The sequence below is a fragment of the Dermacentor variabilis genome, chromosome 6, assembly GCF_050947875.1.
Source record: "Dermacentor variabilis isolate Ectoservices chromosome 6, ASM5094787v1, whole genome shotgun sequence".
Classification (NCBI taxonomy): domain Eukaryota; kingdom Metazoa; phylum Arthropoda; class Arachnida; order Ixodida; family Ixodidae; genus Dermacentor; species Dermacentor variabilis.
In genome coordinates, this window is record NC_134573.1 from 83,185,430 (window position 1) to 83,206,628 (window position 21,199).

The 21,199-nt window shown below is 46.0% G+C and overlaps 1 protein-coding gene across 2 annotated transcripts in view; it reads right to left on the reverse strand.

Moving 5' to 3' along the window:
• The window catches only part of LOC142584905 (protein MMS22-like), a 170,891-nt gene that overhangs the window by 26,755 nt on the left and 122,937 nt on the right, over window positions 1-21,199 (reverse strand). For both annotated transcript variants that reach the window (XM_075695241.1, XM_075695242.1), the window contains exons 24-29: window positions 17,669-17,827; window positions 14,623-14,953; window positions 12,190-12,309; window positions 6,359-6,457; window positions 6,182-6,226; window positions 3,239-3,373 (exon numbers count right to left, since the gene is read on the reverse strand). In XM_075695241.1, coding sequence (XP_075551356.1) covers window positions 3,239-3,373; window positions 6,182-6,226; window positions 6,359-6,457; window positions 12,190-12,309; window positions 14,623-14,953; window positions 17,669-17,827 — 889 coding nt within the window. The remainder of the gene's footprint in view (window positions 1-3,238; window positions 3,374-6,181; window positions 6,227-6,358; window positions 6,458-12,189; window positions 12,310-14,622; window positions 14,954-17,668; window positions 17,828-21,199) is intronic.

Genomic DNA, 21,199 nt, shown 5'->3' on the forward strand with positions numbered 1-21,199 from the left:
CGTGTTTTCTGAGTTTCTAAGCCAATCGCGAGGACCACAAAAGCGGAGTCCGTGCCATTGCTGACCGCAGCTAATTCTTTCAATAAAAAACTCGGCACCAAAACGTCGAAGCAGCTAGGCCTAGCGTTGCCGCAGTGGTGGCAACGGCTGCCAGCGGATCTGCGCGAGAGTGCCGGTTCCCGGTGGCGAAGTAATCGAAACGGCAGCAGTGGTGCCTTTGATTATTGCCGTTTCGGACCTGCGGTCACGACAAAACGTCCGGAAAATCGGACGGCGAAGGGTTTTTGCGTCCGAAATTTCACACGTTCTGATGCGTTGACTCTATGGGGTACGTGGCGGTGCCGCGAAGCCGTCCAAATTATCGGGAATCCGGAAAGTCGGTCGTTGACTGCACACTGGCAACTCATCCAGCCGAGGACAGGGCGTCAAAGACGATTCACTGCGATTCCTGTCTGCTGCTCGAGCCAGCATTACCGCGACTTTCGACCCTTCCAATAAAATTGCCGCTAATTTTCCCTGATAGAAGCCCAAATTCCCTGAGTTTTCCCTGACTTTTTCCAGACTACTCAAAATACCTGAGAATTCCCAGTTTTCCCGGTTGGTAGACACCATGTTTATCCTTCCCCACTTCGCTCAACGTCACCCAGACTTTCCTCTAGGTTACATTGCTTTGCTGCGCACTCAGTGTGCTCCTTCGTACTTTCACTAGCTCAGAGCCCACGGCAATGACCTGTTAGGTGGCAGATCCCTGCTTTAACTCCCTAGTAAACCTTTACCAGCAGCACAAAGGCACAGAAGGATTTTTAAGGTCATTAGGTAAGATGAAATTATTTGTGGCTGCTCCCCAATTTGCACAGAAGCACCAAACATCCATCACGGACTGGATGAAACCAAGTAAAAGCACCACTTCAAAACAGTTTTATATTAAGTTCAGCTAAATTAATGCTTTTTATGTCATTTTCCCCACATTCTAAGTCTACTTCAATTACCGCTTTGAAGTAAGATATTTGTATGTACCTGGTCATGTTGCCAATTATTCCTCTGATAAGATGAAATTCTGATAAGACGAACAAATTTTCATCGTCCCTGCGAGTTCTCAAAGGGAGTCTACTGTATGTGCTGGGACCCTGTGTGGATACAAGCGATTTTTGTTTTTCAGTTCATAGTCTCTTCGTTCTAATTCCCAGGCTTGTTTATGCTGGTGCATTGGTTTCCGCTTGCGCTTTAATTTTGGTTTCATCACACAAGCCATTTTCATTTGTCGCACTCACAAAAACTGATTTCTATTTGGTGTCTAATCTCTCAAATTGTTACCGTTAGATGCTCGCTCGTTTATGGCTCACATAGGTACGATTACATCTGTCCATGGGGGCACTAATGTTACAAACGATGCTGCAGTGTACGAACGATGCTGCCACACCTGTGTTTTTTTACTTGAGACTCGTGAAAAATGACTGCTCCTCACTGGCGATGGAACGGAAGATTACTGCAAGTTTCTGACTCATTTGGTTATTCTGATAGGCATGCTACTATCGGGTTCTCTCGCATGCGTTCACATACACGGTTCGATTACACTGGTGAAGTGTGCACCGGTTTCTCTTCTGCAAGTGAGTTGAGCAGCAATTTCTTCGATGCAAACTATGACCTAAGTGCCGAATTGGAATATACCTATTCCAGTACATATCTACTTTCTTATTCTCATTATAAGTATTTATGCAAGCCCATCTGCATTCATGGATAAACAATGCATGTTTACCTATGGAAAATATTTTTTTGTCACTTTATGGTCACTATAAAACATTGTAATAATTGTTTTTCTATATAGGTAATGCTGAAGGTTCAAATACTGAAAAAAATTGACACTTTAGCGTAAGGTAAACAGGATGGCGGCAAAAGCCTGCGCACCTACGAGACGTTTAAATCACTTGACATTCTCATTCGAATGTGTTGTCACTTCCTATTACGTTGGTTTGACTCCCACCAAAGGTTGTGGGTATGCGTGCCTTAATTAACACTACCTTAATGAACTGCACCATAATTATTTTGGCTTAATGCCAAAGGTTGAGGGTTCAAGTGCCTTAATTAAATGTATCTTAATTAACTTTGCTTTAATTAACACCAAAGGTCGTGTCGTCTGTATGACGTACACGGCTTGCAGCATATCCCATCTATCTGAACGGTTGTGGGGATCTGGGGCCCATATTCACAAAACGTTCTTAGGCCAAAGGTGCTCGTGCAAGCTAATAGTAATGTAGGACATATTATGAGCGAAGGCAATCGGCCAATGAAAAAGAGCACTTACGAACGAAAAGCTTTGCAAGTTCGGCCCCTGGTATCTTCATGTAATCTAGTGCACTCCACCTGCAAAAAGGAACCTAGCGCACTGTGCAGCAAGAAAACACAGTATTGCCCTAAGTTAATAGAAACAAGCTGATTTGTGTCTGGTGACACTCAACACTGCACAGCACCAGGTCCTTGGGCTGTGTGGGAAGCAAGGAGGCTCCTGTGCCAAGGGCAAATATACAGAGAGGCACCGCTAGCATGTCACTACAGGTAAAGGCTCCCCTGCGACACGCCGCTAGGGAAAGGTGTCCCCGTGGCTATACTACATACTCTTGCGATGACCAGTGAGCCTACTCGCAAGAGCTAAAGCAATCTCCATCGGCGTGGGCCTCCGACAAGTGCAGCTCGGTGTAGTACGACCACCGCTCCTCGGTGTTGTTTGGAAAAGGAGCAACACCAGCTATGTGCTCACTGTAGGTGCGAGGCACTGTAGATGAGCCCGAGTTCGAACGATGCCCAAAACAAAGGGGCTGGCGGACGAGTAAAAAAACATGTATGCACCTGACCCTGCCCCAGAGAAGTTCTCTCGTACTCGCTCTGCCGATCGCATCCCCGATAATGCCAGTGTGAAGCGCCACTCTCGAAAAACTGGTCAGTGGAAAATTACTCATTGAATCTTCCGGGGTGGAGCAACAGGTGACTGACAGCTCGGTCGTTTCTCTGACCCCTTGTGGGTGTGAAAGGGAGAGGCGTAGGAACGAAAGTAGAAGCGAACGCCAGCTCAAAGGCAATGGGGCATGCTTCAATCCCCACATCCTCTACACGAGGCCTGCAACAGACGCGACTGATGGCAATAACCTAGACTACATTTAGAATTGCTGCACGCTGTACTTCATTGACAAACATTCCCGAACCTGTTAAGGGGTGCAACACCAAAAGTGGCCTCCACCCTCACCTGATTGAGGTGAGTTCCTGACACACTCTTCTTGGCCATGAAGTGCCTCTGAATGAAGTCCAGGAGAAAGCCAACGTATGCCGCCCTCCTCTCTGCAGCAGCACGGCACGCTCCTCCGCAGCTCTCGAGTGTTGCCTGTGTAAAACATAAGTGCTGATGATGAAGCACAGAACCAAGAGCCATGCCACAGAATTACAGCTCAACAAGACCACGTTCAAAGATATTGCAACACTGTTTATAAATGACTTGAACATTTTTTTTATCAGTGTAAATATGCAACAACACAGATTTAAGTAGAGAACTACAGAAGAATGTCCCACATTTAGTCAACTATGGGTAGGACCACCCATGTGATTAATTGAAAAGAAAGTAAAGTTACTCAGCTCCTCCCTTGCCACAGCAACAGCCAATATCTGTTTGTTTGCTTGTTCTATATCTATTTATTGCCTCAGCAAATGTACCATGGCATGCAACCCAATGATTCATAACATTTTATAGTTTTGCTGAAAGAGCTACAAATGGCTTTGTTTTGAAATCAGGCCCACATCATTTCACTATTTTGTGAAATATTCTTCAAACATAATGATGTTCAAAGCTTGCAAGAAAAAAAAAAAAACTTTTCTTCATCATGCAGCATTTGCAAACTCATCAGTTATGACAAAAGCTTTAATTAGCCAAATCTTGCACAGCAGAACAGGCAAACAAATAGTTTTCAGTTACAAAAGACACTAAATTCAAAAATAAATTGCCAGGAGCATGAGTAAAGCTGTAGCAAAGAAAGGGGGTTGTTTCCATTCCTGTGCCACAAATTCAGTTGCGCTAACATACAATGAATGCCTTCATTGTACAAAATGCGTTCACTACATCAGAAGTTTGTTATAGTTGGACATGCCCTCAAAACTACCGATGCGGTAGCCAACAAAGCACTGAAGACATCCCTTATTTCCAGAAATGATGCGCACTACATGCACTGGCAAAAAATGGTGACTGAGCTCTGTTTGTGTAGTTTCTAACCACAATGGTGCTCTATGAGTTTCATCAAGCTGTTGATGTGGTTGTTTGTAAAGCCCCTGGTGTGCACAGAATGCTTCAGCAAGCTACAAAGCTTAAGGAAGACTATGTCAAGACCATTGGGGCCCATCCCCCACTTATCTTTTTCCTAGCTCGTCACAATGCTACCACTCTATGATTTATTCTGTTCGTTGAGCAAGGCATGGTCAATTATAAGTGAAGGGTTCTCTCGTAGATGCCCTGAGAAACAGTTTGGCTGTCGGGGAACTGTTCGTAGTAGATGAAAGAACACCGTAAAGGGGGATCGTTATACATGTGGGCTCAACTGTATATCAGGGAGACTAGTGGTAGTGCAATTTTGCTTCCTCTCTAGCAACTGCAATTTTTGTATCTAAGACACTTTTAAATGCTTCCAAACGTACAGCTTGGGCTTATCTGCTGTGCATTGCCTCTTGTAAATAGACTGTGCAAGCGTGATATGCAAGCAGCAGCAGCAGTCTCGGGGTGTCCCAATGCTTGACCAGACGCCACTGCACTAGCATGCTTTTGTAACTTCTGCGTATCGTGTGACATGTGTTGTGTGTTGTTGCTGCGAGGCTGCCAGATTGCACCTTGACAATGAAGCCCTTCATCAAGAATGTCTTGGCTTCTCAATACAAGTCAGTCTCAGAAATTGCCAGACTACCAATGAACCTGGCCATACTGAGACCACCGCTTGTCGCTCTGTTCATGAAAAGCGTATCGCATGAGCTCTCCACATGAAAACCCCAGGTGCACCACGGCCCATGCATGAGACATCCTGCTGTGAGACACACTTCAATGTACAAGGAATAAATCTGAGTCAAAGGCAGCAGGCTGCTCACGCAGGCAAAATTGCAGGGGTCCCACAAGACGGGAGTGATTTAAGATTTTGCTGGGAGAGTGCTTCTTCTGGCTGTGGACATGGATTAGATGATGTGTGAACCAGTGGGTAATATTATCCACCTCCCTTAGATGACCCACGACAAGGCTCTCTGTGCTTAGACAAGTGGTACTCAAACAACATGCTGCAATGTCTCCTCGTAATAACAGCACCCCCAACTTTGGTCTTGTGCCATCCTGCAAACCAACGATCGAGCTGTAGTTTCCCAGCTCACTTGCTCCTGATGATGATGATAGTGCATGGCCTATAGAGCCACCTCTCGATAGAAAAATGAATGGTCTCTGCCATAGTGCCAGTGCAATAACCACCATGATGCCAGTGCAACAATCAATCAAAGCGATGCAGACAGTGGCGCACTTAGAAGCGAGTCAGTCAGCAAGTCGGGCTCACTCAGACTCGGCCCGAGTCTGAGTGAGTTGATTCATGAGTAAGTTTGCTGACATATGGTCCTCACTGTCACTTATTTGGCAGCGTTCCTGGACCTGCCCACCGACTTAATGTTATGTCCATTCCCCAAATGGACATAACTCTTGCTTGTTGAGCAAGACAGGGGCTGGTCTCTGTGCTTAATGCCATGGGATAAGCAACAGTGTACAGACTGTTGCAGAAAAGACGGATGAGAAAATCACAACAGTTCATTTGCTAAACTCATGCCCAGAAAGCAAAGCAACACTTAGGGGATGATAACAGCAGCAAGAATATAATAAGCATTTGTTGAATCATATCACACTGCTGGAGTCTGGCTGTTAGCTTTAAATACGCCAGCACATTCCAGAGCAGTCAACAGTGCTTGTGACAGTTTGAGAACATACTTCAGAGCTCACAACGTGCATAGTCTCATTATGATTAGGATGGATCCATCTCGTTATTTAAGTGAGTACAATGTTCACAAATGTTCTAGCACAGGAAGCACACCGTGCAAAAACAACATGATAACAACGATACTTCAGCGAAAGCAATCACTGCATTAAAAAGAAAACACATGCTTGGCAATGGCAAGGAGCACTCACCAGAAGTGGATGCTCTCCAGTGTGGTGAATGGAGCTTTGTGTTTGCTGCAGGAAAAACACAGAGAAATGTCGCACCATTCAGATGACAGTTCTTGTCAATAGCGTGAAGCGAGCTGTCACAGGTCACTAAAGATTGCAACAGTAGAAGTGGCAGTTGAAGCTTTACACAAGACATACCGTTGGGAAAAGTGGAAGGTAGTGGACTACGATGTCCTTCAACTTCCTCTCAATGTAGGCATCTGTCCGCGGGTTCAGTGACAAGAGTCCACAGATGAACTGCAACACAGGAAGCGCACATTGGCAAGATTTCCACACATGACTGCATGGCATAATGTGCTTGGAACACATTCAAATAGTCAACATTCAAATGCAGTAACACTTACTGTACTTATTCGAATCTAGGACGATAGTTTTATTTCAAATAATCATATATCAACTCTAGGGTTGGCTTAGATTCGAGGATTTTAAAAAAACTCGCCACTTTGTAATTTAAAATGATAAATATGGTGCATAGCTAGCGCCATCTAGAAAAGTCAGTATTGCAGTCACTATTAGCCATGCCAGTAGCCAACTGAAGTGCACAAGTGACGTTGCTATTTTGACCTGCGCAGTATCGGCATGCTGCGTGGCATTATCGTAATGGAACCAAACAGGCGATGCCACTATAGTGCTTCTTTCAAAGGAAAATTTGTGCTAGCTGCAGAGGCACCGTCAAACGTTCAAGCCGGGCGGGACTTCAGCATTGATGAGAAAATAGTCCGTGGTTGGAGAGGGCAACGGGGGGATGCTTTTCTGTGTGTACGGCAACGAGGAGATGATAGCGATAAGGAAAATAAGCGCGTGATAACAAAGAGGAGCTGTCCGCAAGTGTGCGTGTGGTCTGGGCTATAGGCACCCTGCAGTGAAGTTTGGCTATACATGTCGCGCCACCTAGCAGTGACGATGAGCACCCGCGGGTAGGCCATCACCGCCATTTCACCATTGACCGTACTGTACTCAGGCTCGCCTGAAAGCCTCCTTTTCCAATTTTTCAATGAATTCACTGTGTCCTCTCGGCAGCTCCTCCGTGAGAAGCTTGGACAAAAAGAACAAGCACAGATACTGCGGCATTAAGGATTGCCACAGCTGCTAAGGGGACGTTGACATCAAATTGTACCGCTTCCCTTAAAAACCGTGGGAAGCAACCCGGCGGCTGAAGTGGATCGTCGCGGTTCATGTCGCTCTTGTGAAATTCTGGCAGGCGAACTAAGATGTAAATGCAAGAAACCAGCAGGCAGCATCTGTAAAAAGACACACTAAAGTGACAACTGCATAAAAACACGTCAACTTATTTCCGCTGTTGCATAATGGTTTGATACAGTCGAACCCGGCTATATCGAACTCGCAAAAAAACGCCTATCAGTTCAATGTAGAGCATAATTCGATATAAGCCTGCTAAATAATTGGATGCCATAAAAGCACATACCATTTATGAAATAACTTTATTGATGAAACTAGCTTCGTTTCGCACGAAATAGTCCTGCATCTTCTTCTGCTTGGGCAATTTCGCTGCGTGCGAGGCACGCACTTTCCCACGTTGTCTAAGGAGTCGGAGCAGCTGAGGCCGCAACATTCCGCATTTGCGCAGAAGCACCGGACTAGTGTGAGCGCACCAATCACTTCGGAGGATGTGGGCCAAAGACGGTCGTTGCTTTCCTTGTTGTGCCCATTTTCACTTGTGCTCGGCACGATGTCGGCAATGTAGTCTTCGTTTCCGGGCTCTCCCGTGGTCGCGACACCATCATTTGCGCTCACAAACGCGTCCACCGTTGATTCGTCAACAGCTTCCGGAAATTCTGACAGCTCGCTCCAAACTTTGGCAACAACGACAACGGCTTCATCGCATTAATCAGAATTTACAGTCACCACCGAGCACGCGGAAGTCGGTACGGCTGAAGCTATTTTGGATGAACCACTCGTACACGGCCGTGCATACGCGTCGGGCGCCACGGGCACTACGGGCACTGGGTCGCGAGTTAGGCCGCTTTAGCCCTAATTTCCCCCTTCAAGATCGAGCCGAGAGTGCACCTCGGAATCTTGTACGTTGCGGGGACATCCGACTTGTCACCGCGTTCGACCCGGTTTATGATTTCGAGCTTCACGACGAAAGGCGAATTCTGCCGCTTCATCACGGCAACACTGCGGGAGAAGGCGCACACAATGAATCAGATAAGCAGCGAGACAACTCGCACTTTCGCCATCATGCACGACGAGGGCACAAGGGCCTCTGATTGGCTGTCTGAGCAAGCTCTGCGGGCGGGCCAGGATCATTATTTGTAGGAGGGTGTCGGCGGCTCCGATGTAGCGCGGTCACGTAGGGAGAGCGGTTGAATGGAGCCGCGCCGCCGGGTTTTCCCTTCACCGCCAGAGAAAGCCAACTTCCGGTGGCACTTTCCGCCGCTTGACGTTCGATATATCGGGAGTCGCTACTAGTTTTGTTCGATGTATGCGTAATTTTTGCTATATATACTCATTGTAACTATACCGTGTCCAGAAATTGTTCGATATATGGAATAATTCGATGTAAATGGGTTCGATATAGTCGGGTTCGACTGTAGTTGTTTAGCTCGTATCGCTCCAAAAACGTGCAGTGGTTGTTACGTGTTAGCTTCATAAAGGTTTCGTACTGGAGCTTAAATGCACTGTGCTTCTTGTTGCACATTATTAAGCCAACGCGCAGCTTCTTTCTGTGCCGAGATCAAGATGCAACTGCAGGAACCGTGCTCATTTAAGCCGATCTTTTCTCGCACTTAGAACAACCGAACTAAGGTTGCAATGCACCGCACTACATGTCGAGTATGTACAAATTATAATTTCTCTCACTTATGCTAGTGCACGTTTGTTCAGTCTTCGCGTTGTTTAGTCTCAGCTCTCTATTATGTTAAAGCGGTGATGAGCTCTCACATTGGAGGCTGAACGACAATACCAGAATATGCTCGAGGTAGTTTGTCAACAGAGAAAAAAGTATTTACCTGCCAATTTGCCAAAGCCTCTACAATTGTCAGGTGCAAGGCACTCTTTAAGTAATGAAGCTACAAATGACAGTTGAAAAATGTATAAGGCCATATTTGCTAACTTAGGTGGCATAAAATATTGATTTGTTAAATTGCTTCGAGTTTGACATCGTGAGCATGCTTGCTTTGTTGTGAGAAACACGTCGCGACCTGCAATGGTTGTTTACTGGCCATGGTGTTGGGTTGCCAAACACGAGGCCGCAGGATCAAATCCCGGCCACGGCGGCTGCACTGCGAAAGGGGCAAAGTGCGAAAATACCCATGTACTAAGATTTAGGTGCACGTTAAGGAACCCCAGGTGGTTCAAATTACTCCGGAGTTCCGCACTACGGCATGCCTCATAATCAGGTTGTGGTTCTGGATTAGATCGAGGATTGAAATAATAATGCGATGCAGACAGAGGGAATGGCAACAAGAGCAGGGCATATTTCGGAAAGTGCAAGAGCATACGACAGGCATGCAGATCGTGTTGAACATGTGGAAACAAACTTCCTGCCGTTTCAACACCTGTCAATCTAACCCACACGAATGATCTAGGGGCTGATTACTGATGAGCTACCTGTACTAACATATTTGCGGCAAGCATTCTGCGGTGGCTTGCGACTCATTAACCCATCGGCCAGCGATGAATTTTCGTCACAGCCACACTGCCTAGGCCGTACAGCCTAATCGGCACTCTTTTGCAGGCGTTACGCGAACATGACAATGAAAATGCATGAGTGGCACCTGCTCTTACCCTTGGAGCCAACTATGCAATGAGCTGTGATCCGAGTCATGTTATGCGCGGTCCTTTTGTCTGTCATGCAACTTGGCCTTACTATAACCCACCTGCCATAAAATTGGGATAGCCCTTCTGCATTTTGGAGAATAACTGGAAAGCAATACTTTCTAAGCAATAAATAAAAGATTGTTGCAAAACGCAGGTCCACCATTAAACTTAGAACCTCATTGGTATTCAGTGCAACAGAACACGTCACTAATTCATTAGTTTCAGAGAAAAAAGAAGAAGGGCTTGATTTGTGGGGATGCGCGACCCTCGTGCCTCCCCTGATGTTTTCCCGCATAGTGCGTCTCCTGTATTCCGGCTGCGCCGCGTGGCCTGCGTGATTCCCGCGGCGGTCGATGTGGTTGGGGCACAGTGCGAGAGATGGCGCGAGTGTTGCGCTGCTAACGCTGCCGACAGGCGAGGTTACTTGGGCGCCAGGAGACAAGGTGCTCTCGCTTTCCCGGCGGGTCGGGGAACAGCGTGGACGTCCCGCGCGCCGATCCATGCTTCTGCGAGACCGCCTCGCGTGGCTGCCTTGGAACGCGCCACCGTCCGCGTGACCGTACACGCGAATGACCAGGCGTTGGGATCCAGCATGGGGCGAACATATTCGCTCGCGATGCGTTCGCGGTGAGTCGGACTTCTAGATTTGTCGCGCGCTCATCGGCATGTTTTGTGGATAGCAACTCGGCTAGCAGGCATTGATCTATGAAAGGTGCAATAAATGCCCTTGTGATTGTTTGCACTACTGTGTTGTCGTTCCTTTGTCCCAAGAGCACGAGTGAGAGACCCCACAGATTATATTCAACAGAAATGCTATTGATACAAGAATTATTTTCCATACTTTCAGATACCATAACTGAGCTGTAATCAGCACTTGCATACTAATTTGGTGTTCCCTTTAACAAGAGTAGACTGTACCTTATCCCGATTTCTATGTACCTAACTTACTGATAGCTTGCTACATTCGTGTTATGCAATGATAGGAGACTCTCAAACATGTGCAGCACTGTATTTTCTTGCCTAAAATTTGTAAGCCTTAAACTTTAGGAAACATTTGCTGATATTCAATATTCGGCTTTCTCTCTTGATTTGATTTGATTTGAAGTATACAAATGGGTATTCGCATACCACTACAATAAAGTCCTTTTTTTTTGCCACACCAATATTAAAATACTCAGACGATTTTTGAATAAAGCAGTTGGTGATTTTTGTGTTATATTCAGTCAAAATGAAAGTTCAGATAAACACAAAATTTCTTTCATCCTTACGAGTTCCATTTAAGCAGAGTCTACTGCGCACATATTAATATCGAAGTACCAACGTTGAAGCCCCATAAACTTGGTTTTAGCATCTGTCTTTAGCTATGTGTCACAAAAACTGTACCCAGTCCACGAACACGAAAAACTCACAAACGGAGGCGATACTGTTTAAGCTATTAAGCTATATGCAACATAGGCAAGTTTTGTCATACGTACCACAAAGATAAGAGGTAAAATAATGTCCTTGGTGGAAAATAATACCTTTCTTCCGGCACTTACAACCATAACCATGGTTATGAACTGTGACAACTGATTGTTTGGTGACACCCAGCATAGTTTCCAATCAGAGCCTTGAAACACAGTAATTCGAGTGCAAAGCTTTCAGGCAGACAATGTATGCAGAGAACAAAACAACAGGTGTTGGAATGTGTGGTACAAACTTTCACCAATCTCAAAATGAGAAAACATCAACATTGTCTAATCCTTTAGTTAAGAGACCAGAACTTGGACAAAGCACAAGCATAAGAAAGACATACACATTATGCTTTCTATCCTTGAAGCAAAGATTTTTAAAAATGTGAACTTTGCTTCTACCAACTGGCCCAAGTTTCAGCCCAATTTAACTATAGAATTGTAATGAGGGCTTTCTTTTAATTAGTGGACCACCAACTGTCATAGCTACTGCCACTACAGCCCATACCCCCCTTTTTACAGGGTTTTGTCATTCTCACGGGGTTCAACAGGATTTGAACGGCGCAGGCTCTTTCCCTAGGACAGTTCACCCCTGAAGGAAGCCAAGTGCCGGGTCAGGGAACGCCCGTGATGGGAACACAGGAGGTCATGGAACCCAAAAATGTTACACACACATTCCCTGGATTTTCTTGGAAGTCAGCTTGGGATCACATGTGCAGTGGATCCCCCACTCACCAAGGGCAGGTGCTGCTTGATGGCAGCCAGCTGGGCCTGGGGGATGAGCTTCCCAGCATACAATGCACCAGGCAAGATCAAAGAGTCCAGCAGCCTCGGAAGCACACAGTCTGCCATGCCCTGCATGCAGGCAACGATGGATGAGGAAAGGAATGTGAGCAGAGCGAGATATTTCAGCTCAACCCTTAAAGGGACACTAAAGGCAAATACCAAGTCGACATGGACTGTTTAAATACCTTTCCAGAAACCACGCAACACTTGTTTCGTGCCAAGAAAAGACTAAGTTTATGAGGAAATTGTATCTGAAGGGTCCGAATACCTTTTTTGAAATTCAAATCTCCCGCCACATAACCGGGGGAGTGATGACGTTGTATACGCCATCCCCGCCCTTTCCTGCTGTCAGTGAGTAAAATGGAGCCCGCCAAATGATGGCACCGAGCCAAGAGAGCGGGCAATTCACCGCAGCATCTGCTTTTTGGTCAAGTGGTGTAGATCGTTCAGGCATCCCGCGAGATCACATGGAAGTTGAATTCTCTGCTACTTGCAGTTCATGCGAGTTTCGCGAGCTAGCAAAACCAGCGCAGCACTACGCGATCAGGAAAGTACTCAAACACGAAAGCGTGGGCGGCGCAGAGTTGAGTGAAAGCGAAACCTTTCGACCGCCCGCATCGTTGTCAACAGTAACTTCAATAAGTTCTTTTTTCTAAACATGAAATGGAACTGGACAAGCAGCACTTTATTTCAAGTTATAATACAACACGAGGGTGTTCTTTTGCAACTAGTAGTTGAGTACCAGCGACAGAATTTAACTGAGGAGTGCTTTCGTCATCGGGCAAGTGCTTGAACGTTCTGAGGGAGTCTCTAATCATGCCCTGCATTTACCTCGATTTCTCGATTATTAAGGCTCTGTTCGCAATAATATTGATGCTTTAGAGATTCTCAAGCACTAATCTATCATTTTAGCTTGACTTAGTATTCGCCTTTAGTGTCCCTTTCATAATAGGAGCCATGATACAGCCAAACCTCATAACGAAGTCATCGTAATGGACTCACAAGTGTGTCTGTCATATCTAATATTTATCACAAGCATGCAAGCAGATATAGGAGAGAGAGAGAGAGAGAGACGGTTGAGTTCAACAGGGTAACCCACTAGGGCTCTGATGGGCATTCGACCATCAGAGCCCCCTCCCTTATTTCCTGTCTCAACACCGCAAATTTTGTCAAATCAACTTGTCTAATCCCCATGATACTGCATATTGCTGCAGTTGCTGAGAGGAACTGGTTATCATCCAGTAAGAAACGAGAAACTTTCGCGTGACAGCACGCAATACAATGCAAAAAAGTGCACATGTATGATCAAGTCTATATGAAAGAAACGTAAGCGAGGTACCTCTATAAGGCTAGCAAAGCGTTTCATGTTAATTTTGATTGCACGTCTGCATCTTGATGTGGTGGCATGAGACACAGAAACAATAAATTACATAGACACACTCTCCAGTGCTGCGAATACACATCCATGCAATCAGTGTTGTCACAAGAGATCAGCACTGTGGTTTTCCGACTGTGGTCCAACTAAGCCAAGCCAATTGCCAAAAGACGCATGCATGTCCCATATGTGCTGCTATTTCAAGTTGCTAGTACTGAGTACCACTGCGGACACATGGGAGACCAGAGACGTAAGGGACGGCATGTGGATTTTTACTTCTCTAATATGGCTGTCAGTCAAGCCCACACATCAGATGACATGCTTGATTGCCCTCGTGTAAGGTCCAGACCCCCATTTTGGAGCGTGAATATGCTAAAAACAAGTTTCCAAGCATCACGCAAACACACGTGTGCTGCAAACCACTACTAGATGGCACCAGTTACCGTCTCGCCAATAAGGGCACCATTATCGTCATCACCACTATGCTATGCCGCAGTTTAAGCTGTTTAGCTGCATTGTGCTATCGAGCTTATGGGGAAGATCACTGTAAAAAGTGCGAGTGAGGACCTAGAAAGCATCGCCTGCAGTTTTATTTGACACCCGTCATCAAGAGCTTTAAAGTGATGGGAATCTCAAACAGTGTGGATGGTTCCATCCTAACGAACCACACCAACTTGCCCAGCTCTCAGTTTTGCGAGTGTGGATGGCACAGAGTACCACAAGGCTTTAGAGTCTGCCTATGAGGCAAGCTTGTTAAACAAAAGGGCTGCTGAACCAGTGAGAACAGCTGAATAAATGTGTTCTATAGTTGGCCGCAAGCAGTTGCATTATTCTGCATAGCAGTCTGATGAGTGCAGTTCGACACTTTAGTGAGTTGCCACAAACCTACTCCGAGAAAAAAAAAATGAAAAAGCACTGTCCTTTCCCGAGCAAATACAGTAATTCACCTCTATACCCTAATTTCGTTTTTGCGTCAAAGTGAATGTCAACACCCAACCTACTCTCACCCTGGTATAGATGAGGCCAGCACACAACCGAAACACCTGGCCACAAAGGTGGTACACGTTGCCTAGGCTGTCACGCGTTGCCGTGGCTGCAACGCTGTTCCGCAGCTGAGCCGTTGCCACAGCAACAAAATCTCTGAGATAACTGGCAAGGCTCTGCCTCAGCTGAGCCAGCGACGAGATGCCATCCATTGCAGAGACGATGTCGGCGTACTGCGCCAGGCAGTCCAGAAAGTAGACTACGAGGTCGTCATGCGCCGTCACCTCGTCGGAAGGTACCACGGTGCCCACCAAGCTGTTGTAGTTGGCAAACTCCTTGCGGCCTAGCACAATCCTAGAACAATGCAAACATAGCATTAGCGGACCTGTCCACCTTAAAAATGTGAAAAAATACTACAGTGGAAGCCGAAAACTAAAAAAAAATTATGCGTGGCTCTACTACCGCAAACACCAGAGACCAGCGGAGTTGGGGGAAGTTAAGACTTCGGAAAAATCCATGCCGTCTTCCTCTGTGGGGGGGTTTCGGTTGGGACGGCGGGCCATTTGAGGCACCCGCCACAACAGAAGCGATTTGTTGAGACGCCATATGCATTGATCTCATATGCCAGATGCTGCACCGGCGTGGTGCGGTGGCAAACGCCCCACCTTATCTATGATGTGTGCTAGCTCCGATGCTGTGCACCTAGTAGCTCCTTGAAATCCGCCGACGTGAGCACGCAGGCTTTTATAGAAGAGCAATGATGTCACACCACTCGTGTCCCCGCCGCACCGCACCTTCTCCGCCCCTAGCCTCCACCCACCCTTGCCCAGTCGCATGCTGCACTATGCTATTTTTATATTCTGGTTTCACTCTCTCTCCCCCAAGCCCGGTGAAGCTGCAGATGTTAAAAGAAACCCAGTGAGGTTCTAACAGCTCCACTGTAAAACCTAAAAAAAAAGTTTTGTGACCATTTGGACCTGTTTTACTGCTCATGATATTGACTGTTTGTAAAAAAGATCACAGACTACATTCTATTGGGACACAGGCAATCCGCTTTGAAGTTGCAGGAAGAATGACCTGCACCGCAGACAAACAGGAATATTCATGCAGCAGCTGATTCATGAAATTTTCATTTAATAATCATCACTCTCACGATAGTGATGACGGAAAGTGTGCAACAAGCAAATAAAGAAAAAGAATTGCGGCAGAACCCATTTCACAATGACTGTCGACGGTAATGCGTTAGCATTTAATCAATGTATCGTAGCAACAAAATGTATCGCCACCACTGAAACGAGTTGTATATGAGGCAATACTGCAGCGGTACTCCTCACTTGCGTTTCCCTAATGAACACTCGGCGCCATCCAGCACCACCACCACAAAGCCTGCACGCGGCCTCCGAAATGCCCGGTGTGCCGGTGCAGACGAACGCTGAGAAAGGCATCGTGCGGCAACTGGACTCTTCTTTTGCACTGCTTTCCGGATGCTCTGCACCATCTAGTGGCACTGACAAGAAGTTTGCGCATGGCCTCCGAGACGAGAAGTCCGGCATGCCGGTGCCTGCAAACGCTGAGAATTGTTACCTCGCTTGCTGCCCACTCAGTGGCATATATTCAGGGACTCAAGTTGGTGAGAGGTTCATTGAAGAGCAGCACACACCTAGCGCATTCATGGTGCAGTTTGCTGAAGCGTTGGTGTGAAAGGTGTTCACTGAAAAGCGGCACTTAAGTGCATTTGTGGCACAGCCTGCTAAGGTGTCGGGTTAGTGTCATTGAGGAACACCTGGGGCCTTGGTTCGATTCCGCTCAGCATCGGAGAAATTTAACGGAGCTTCTTCATCGTTGTAGAGCGGCACATTCCCATTTGCACATACCCATTTACCCAAGTTGGCGTTAAAGACGCGCATGGAAGAGCGGCACACACCTACACACATACCCAGTGACCCAAGCAGGCATCAAAGAGGGTCATTGGAAACCAGCACAGACTTAGCAGCACATACGCAGTGCTCCTAGTTAGCGTGAAAGAGGTTCGTTCAAGAGCGGCAAGTATGTACACTGCCCCATACTCTGTGACCCAAGTTGGCCCGGTGGTTTGTTTTGAATCCTGCCACCTCAGCACAGCAGCCCCACACGCTATCTATTTGACCACTGACTGCCCAGTGACCCAGGTAGGCGGGAAACAGATACAAACATATATACATACATATGTTGAATACAGATAGACAGACACATAGCACCCAGAAAGTGTTTGAAGTACCCTAAGAGTGCTCATGCATTAAAAAAATGATGTTTCATAGTTTCCAAACTTTTGTACTAGTATCTGGATATGAGGCACTTCGTGCTGCATGAGATTGTAATTTCTGGCATGGCAATGTTTTGTCAGCAACGTGCAGCAGCTCAGACAAAGGTGACATCCTGGTTTTAGTCACAGCCGGCAGGTTAGCATGACACCAGCAAACAAAGCTTGGTGCTGTGCTTCGACAAATTTCCGAAACAAGGACAGTTCACATCCAGAAGAACAGCCTATGCATCACTCAACCTGACAATATAAATGTGGGTTTTTCCTGACGTGCATGTTTGCATGTTTAATTTTACTAAGAACTTGTATCTAGATGGCTTTCATGCTTACTAATGTTGTTTAGGTCACCATTTACCACTGCACTCAAACAAGAAGCACAGGGTCTAGCATCACTTGTGCTGTTCCTTAAGCAAACTGAAAAAGGAGAAGGTGGAACAACACAAGTTCAAAAATAGAACAGTTATTTTTATCCACTTGTACTTTTAATTTTCATACACTAGCTATGGGCCTACAGTGCTGCAGTACAAAGTGCATCCTTTCACAAAATCCATTCAACCTAGAAGTAGTGGGCTACGCTAGCTTCCATTTTGTTACAGTTTTCAAAAACCTTCAAGGACATGTGGAAATTTAAGTTATAGCTTGCGTCAGCATATTTTTCTATATCAGGTTTTCAATGTATCAAATTTTTTTTCCGAATTGCCTTCGAATTCGATATCCTGGTTCGATCCTGGTTCCACTATATATACGTACAAAAATTAAATAATTCTCACCGCGAGAGTCGAGTCATCTCGGAGTTAGGTGGCTCCACCCCGACGCAACAACGAAGCCAGGCCTGGACAAGTCTCGCATCACTGTTTGTGACACGCGCTTCCAGCTCGGAGCACGCCTGGCCATCTTCCAGCACCAGGCACAAGAAGCGGCCAGATGCACTGCAACATTGTAACACAGGTTCAAGTGGCCAAACTGTTAAGCTCATGCATGTATATGCATAATATTCTAAATCAAGGGCAAAAGGATGTCATCAACTATGATAACAGTGACACAGATGAATCTTGGTACAATGCAGCAGCATCCGACACAAACATTTCTTGGTTCTACTCAATATTTATTATAAATGCACATGCTGATATCAGCTAGAAAAAAAAAATATATGTATATATGTATATGTATAGTGATCAAGTCTATGTGGAAGAAATGATGCCTCTGTAGGTCAGCAAAAGGTCTCCTGTCAATTTTGATGGTCCATCAGCAGCTTTCCGTGCCAATATGTGGCTTGTGAACAACCCTAAATTAGAAACACTCACTTTGCGCCATCACTAATAAGGAGCCGGGTGACCGGTTGGCCGAACGGGATTAGTGTGTTAGCTTCCCGGATCCAGCCAAGCCAAGTCGTTGATCAGAGCACACACGTGCATCTGGAATGCGCCTTTTCAAGCTGCTCTCACTGAGTATTTGACATTTTTTGCTACCAAAATTACATACTTTGAACTGTGAGCAAAAAAAATATTTGTTTCATTGTAACAGATATCATTTTGGAACTTTCATTTTTTGTTTAATTATCAACAGCAGAACACTTATTGAAATAAAGCGGGGACAAAAAAAAAAAAAGATATTTGCTTCAGTATGTAATCCAATAATTCGCTAAATCTGTGTTCATTATTTCACGTTCAACTGCACCAGCAAGAAGGCAATGACAATTGACCCCAGAACCAAAAGAAAATGAGTTTGGCATTAAACTTTGAGGCTGAGCTAATTGGTACATAATTACCTTTAGACGGATTCTTAACCACTGTTTATCGAGGTCAAGAAATGCATTTGACGTTAAAATACACTATTTCAGAAATACTTCGCAGCAAAAAAGTTGTCCAGTGCTTTCAGCAGAAGCGGAGTTATTGGCAACCAAAGATTACCTTCGATCCCCATTGCAGTGCTCCCAGTCCTTCTTCGATGCCTTGCACTGCGAAAACTGCGGCAGAGCAAGGTGGTGCCCGCAACACTCTGCCTACTCAACGTCACTGTAACGCGCAGTTCGAATTTGATGTTCACGTAGACACCGCTACTTCGGATTTTGCCGCCTGCGATGCGCCATACTTGAAGGCTATCCCTCACTACACGGGTGAGTTCACAGTGTCATTCCTTTACTGTGTGACAGAATACTAGGTAGCTACGCACGGTTATTCTCGCACTGAGTGGCATGAGTTGCACATTTCCTATCTCCAAGGCAACCACACAACTTCTGAGGGTTGAACCAAACATCGTCTTCATATTTGCTCGAAACGAGCTTCGACCATGATGGCGACACACTGCAAAGGTGTGCAGCTCGGGAAGCAGACGACCTGTTCCAGTCGGATACTGGTGCTTGGACAGGCTCGCCAGATACCTGGAGCAACGCTGCCCACACAGACCACTCCGTTTTCTTCAGTGAGCCGCAGTGAGCCCAGTGAGCGGGATCATCATGGCACTCTGCGGCGGCTGCGGTATCTATGCTAGGTAGCAGGCGCAGCTATACGTGACTGTAGTGTGTCTACTATGTGCACGACAGGGCTGGAGCGTGCTCTTGCACTTATGTGCTCCAGTCTGGCTGTGCTACGTGGTGCGGATTGGCTTTGTCCTGCGGCAGCTTGACCGACAGATAGTAGCCACATCGAAATTGCCACATCGAAAAGCTGCCAGGAGTTAGCACATGCTGACAAGCGTACGTGTGGTCTGACCGTCATTAGTTTCGGGTGGTTCGAGGTTAATGGGGTGTTCAAAACTAATTGAATTTAGTGATACCTGATGGCTACGACATCAATAAGCAGTGTGGCCACAGTTTTGTTCTGTGCGAGCGGGCATGGCTGAGTGTAAGCAGATGGTAGTTGGTTCCTACCAGAAGTATATAATTCCTGTTGAAATGTGAAACACAGATTTTTGCTTACTTCAGCCCTTTCAGCAAACTGCAGCAAGAAATATACACAGTAATAGAAGAAAGAAGTGCACTGATCCAAACACCCTTTTTGATTGATGTCAGCTAATGGCAATTGGCAGCGCTCTATGGGGATCTGCCAAATGAGGGGCAGCCGCAGGCAACTCTGAAAGGGTGAGAAGGCCACTGTTGAAAAGAAAGTGTTTGAGAAAAAGGTGACGTTGCGCTCCGCTTGTGAGCCCCACGCGGCTCACAGAAGTGCATAATTTCGTTGTGTATACTCACAGCAGCATTTGCTATCCACAGATTGTGTTTTTTCCTCAAGCCTGAGGGGCAGTTCAGCGCCCTTTTAAGAATGGGCTCACAGATGGGTAAACCCACTGTGAGCTCTTTGTTTTCATTGTTATTGCTGGACTATGCTTCAGGGATTTTCACCAAGCTGCTATGAGACCTCTTTTATTCCATTCTTCTATTGCTAATGTGCTAACAAACCAAGTCAAAGCAACTCACTCCAACCTGTTTGTCATATGCTTCATCAAAGAGCCAGCAAAGAAGCAAAGAGCCCATTATAGCATTAAATATCTTGAATTGCACCTGCTTCAAAGCTAAACTTTAAACTATGGTGATTAATTTGGGAAGCTGGTTGGCAAAAGTGCCCCTATGAGTGACAAAATGAAGCATTGAGCTAGAAGAATAAGAATACCGAGGGGCTTTATTTTTAAAATTTTTGTTGGCCACGACTGACAATGAATCCAGAGAGAGCATAGGGCACTAGCTAACCATTCCCAGGGCTAATCTAATACATATTGACATGTGTGCTTGTTTATCTTTCACCGGTGACCACTTTTCACCGGCTAAGAGATGTTAAGCGTAATCGCTCGGCGCAAGACGCATCATTTCCGTCGGCAGCGAAACACCCGCAGACGTAGAAGGCGTTGTCGAGGATGACCAATGTCTACTGCTAGGTTATGAAATTCGCGTCGCAAGAGGGATCACTCGACTTCACGGAGGGACAGCGAAAGTGATGCTGACAAACTTCAGCGAGGAGTTCAAGCACATCAACAAGGGCATGACGATCGCATGCATTGAGGAAACTGTGGAAGCTAGCAATGCGTCTGTCCTCTCGGATTCTGTTGCGCATACTCTGACGACCATAGCTCTTGAACCAGACTTTGTAATAAATCCAAGTCTCCCCATGAGTAAGCATCAACAGCTCAGAAGTCTTCTCCTACAATACAAAGGCTGCTTTTCGACGTCCTCAAGGATTCGACAAACACCAGTTGCAAAGCATCGAATAATAACCAAAGAGTGCGCTCGACCACTACGCCAGAGCCCTTACCGAGTTTCGACATGAGAATGTGAAGCTATAAGGCAACAAGTCGACGAAATGCTGCGC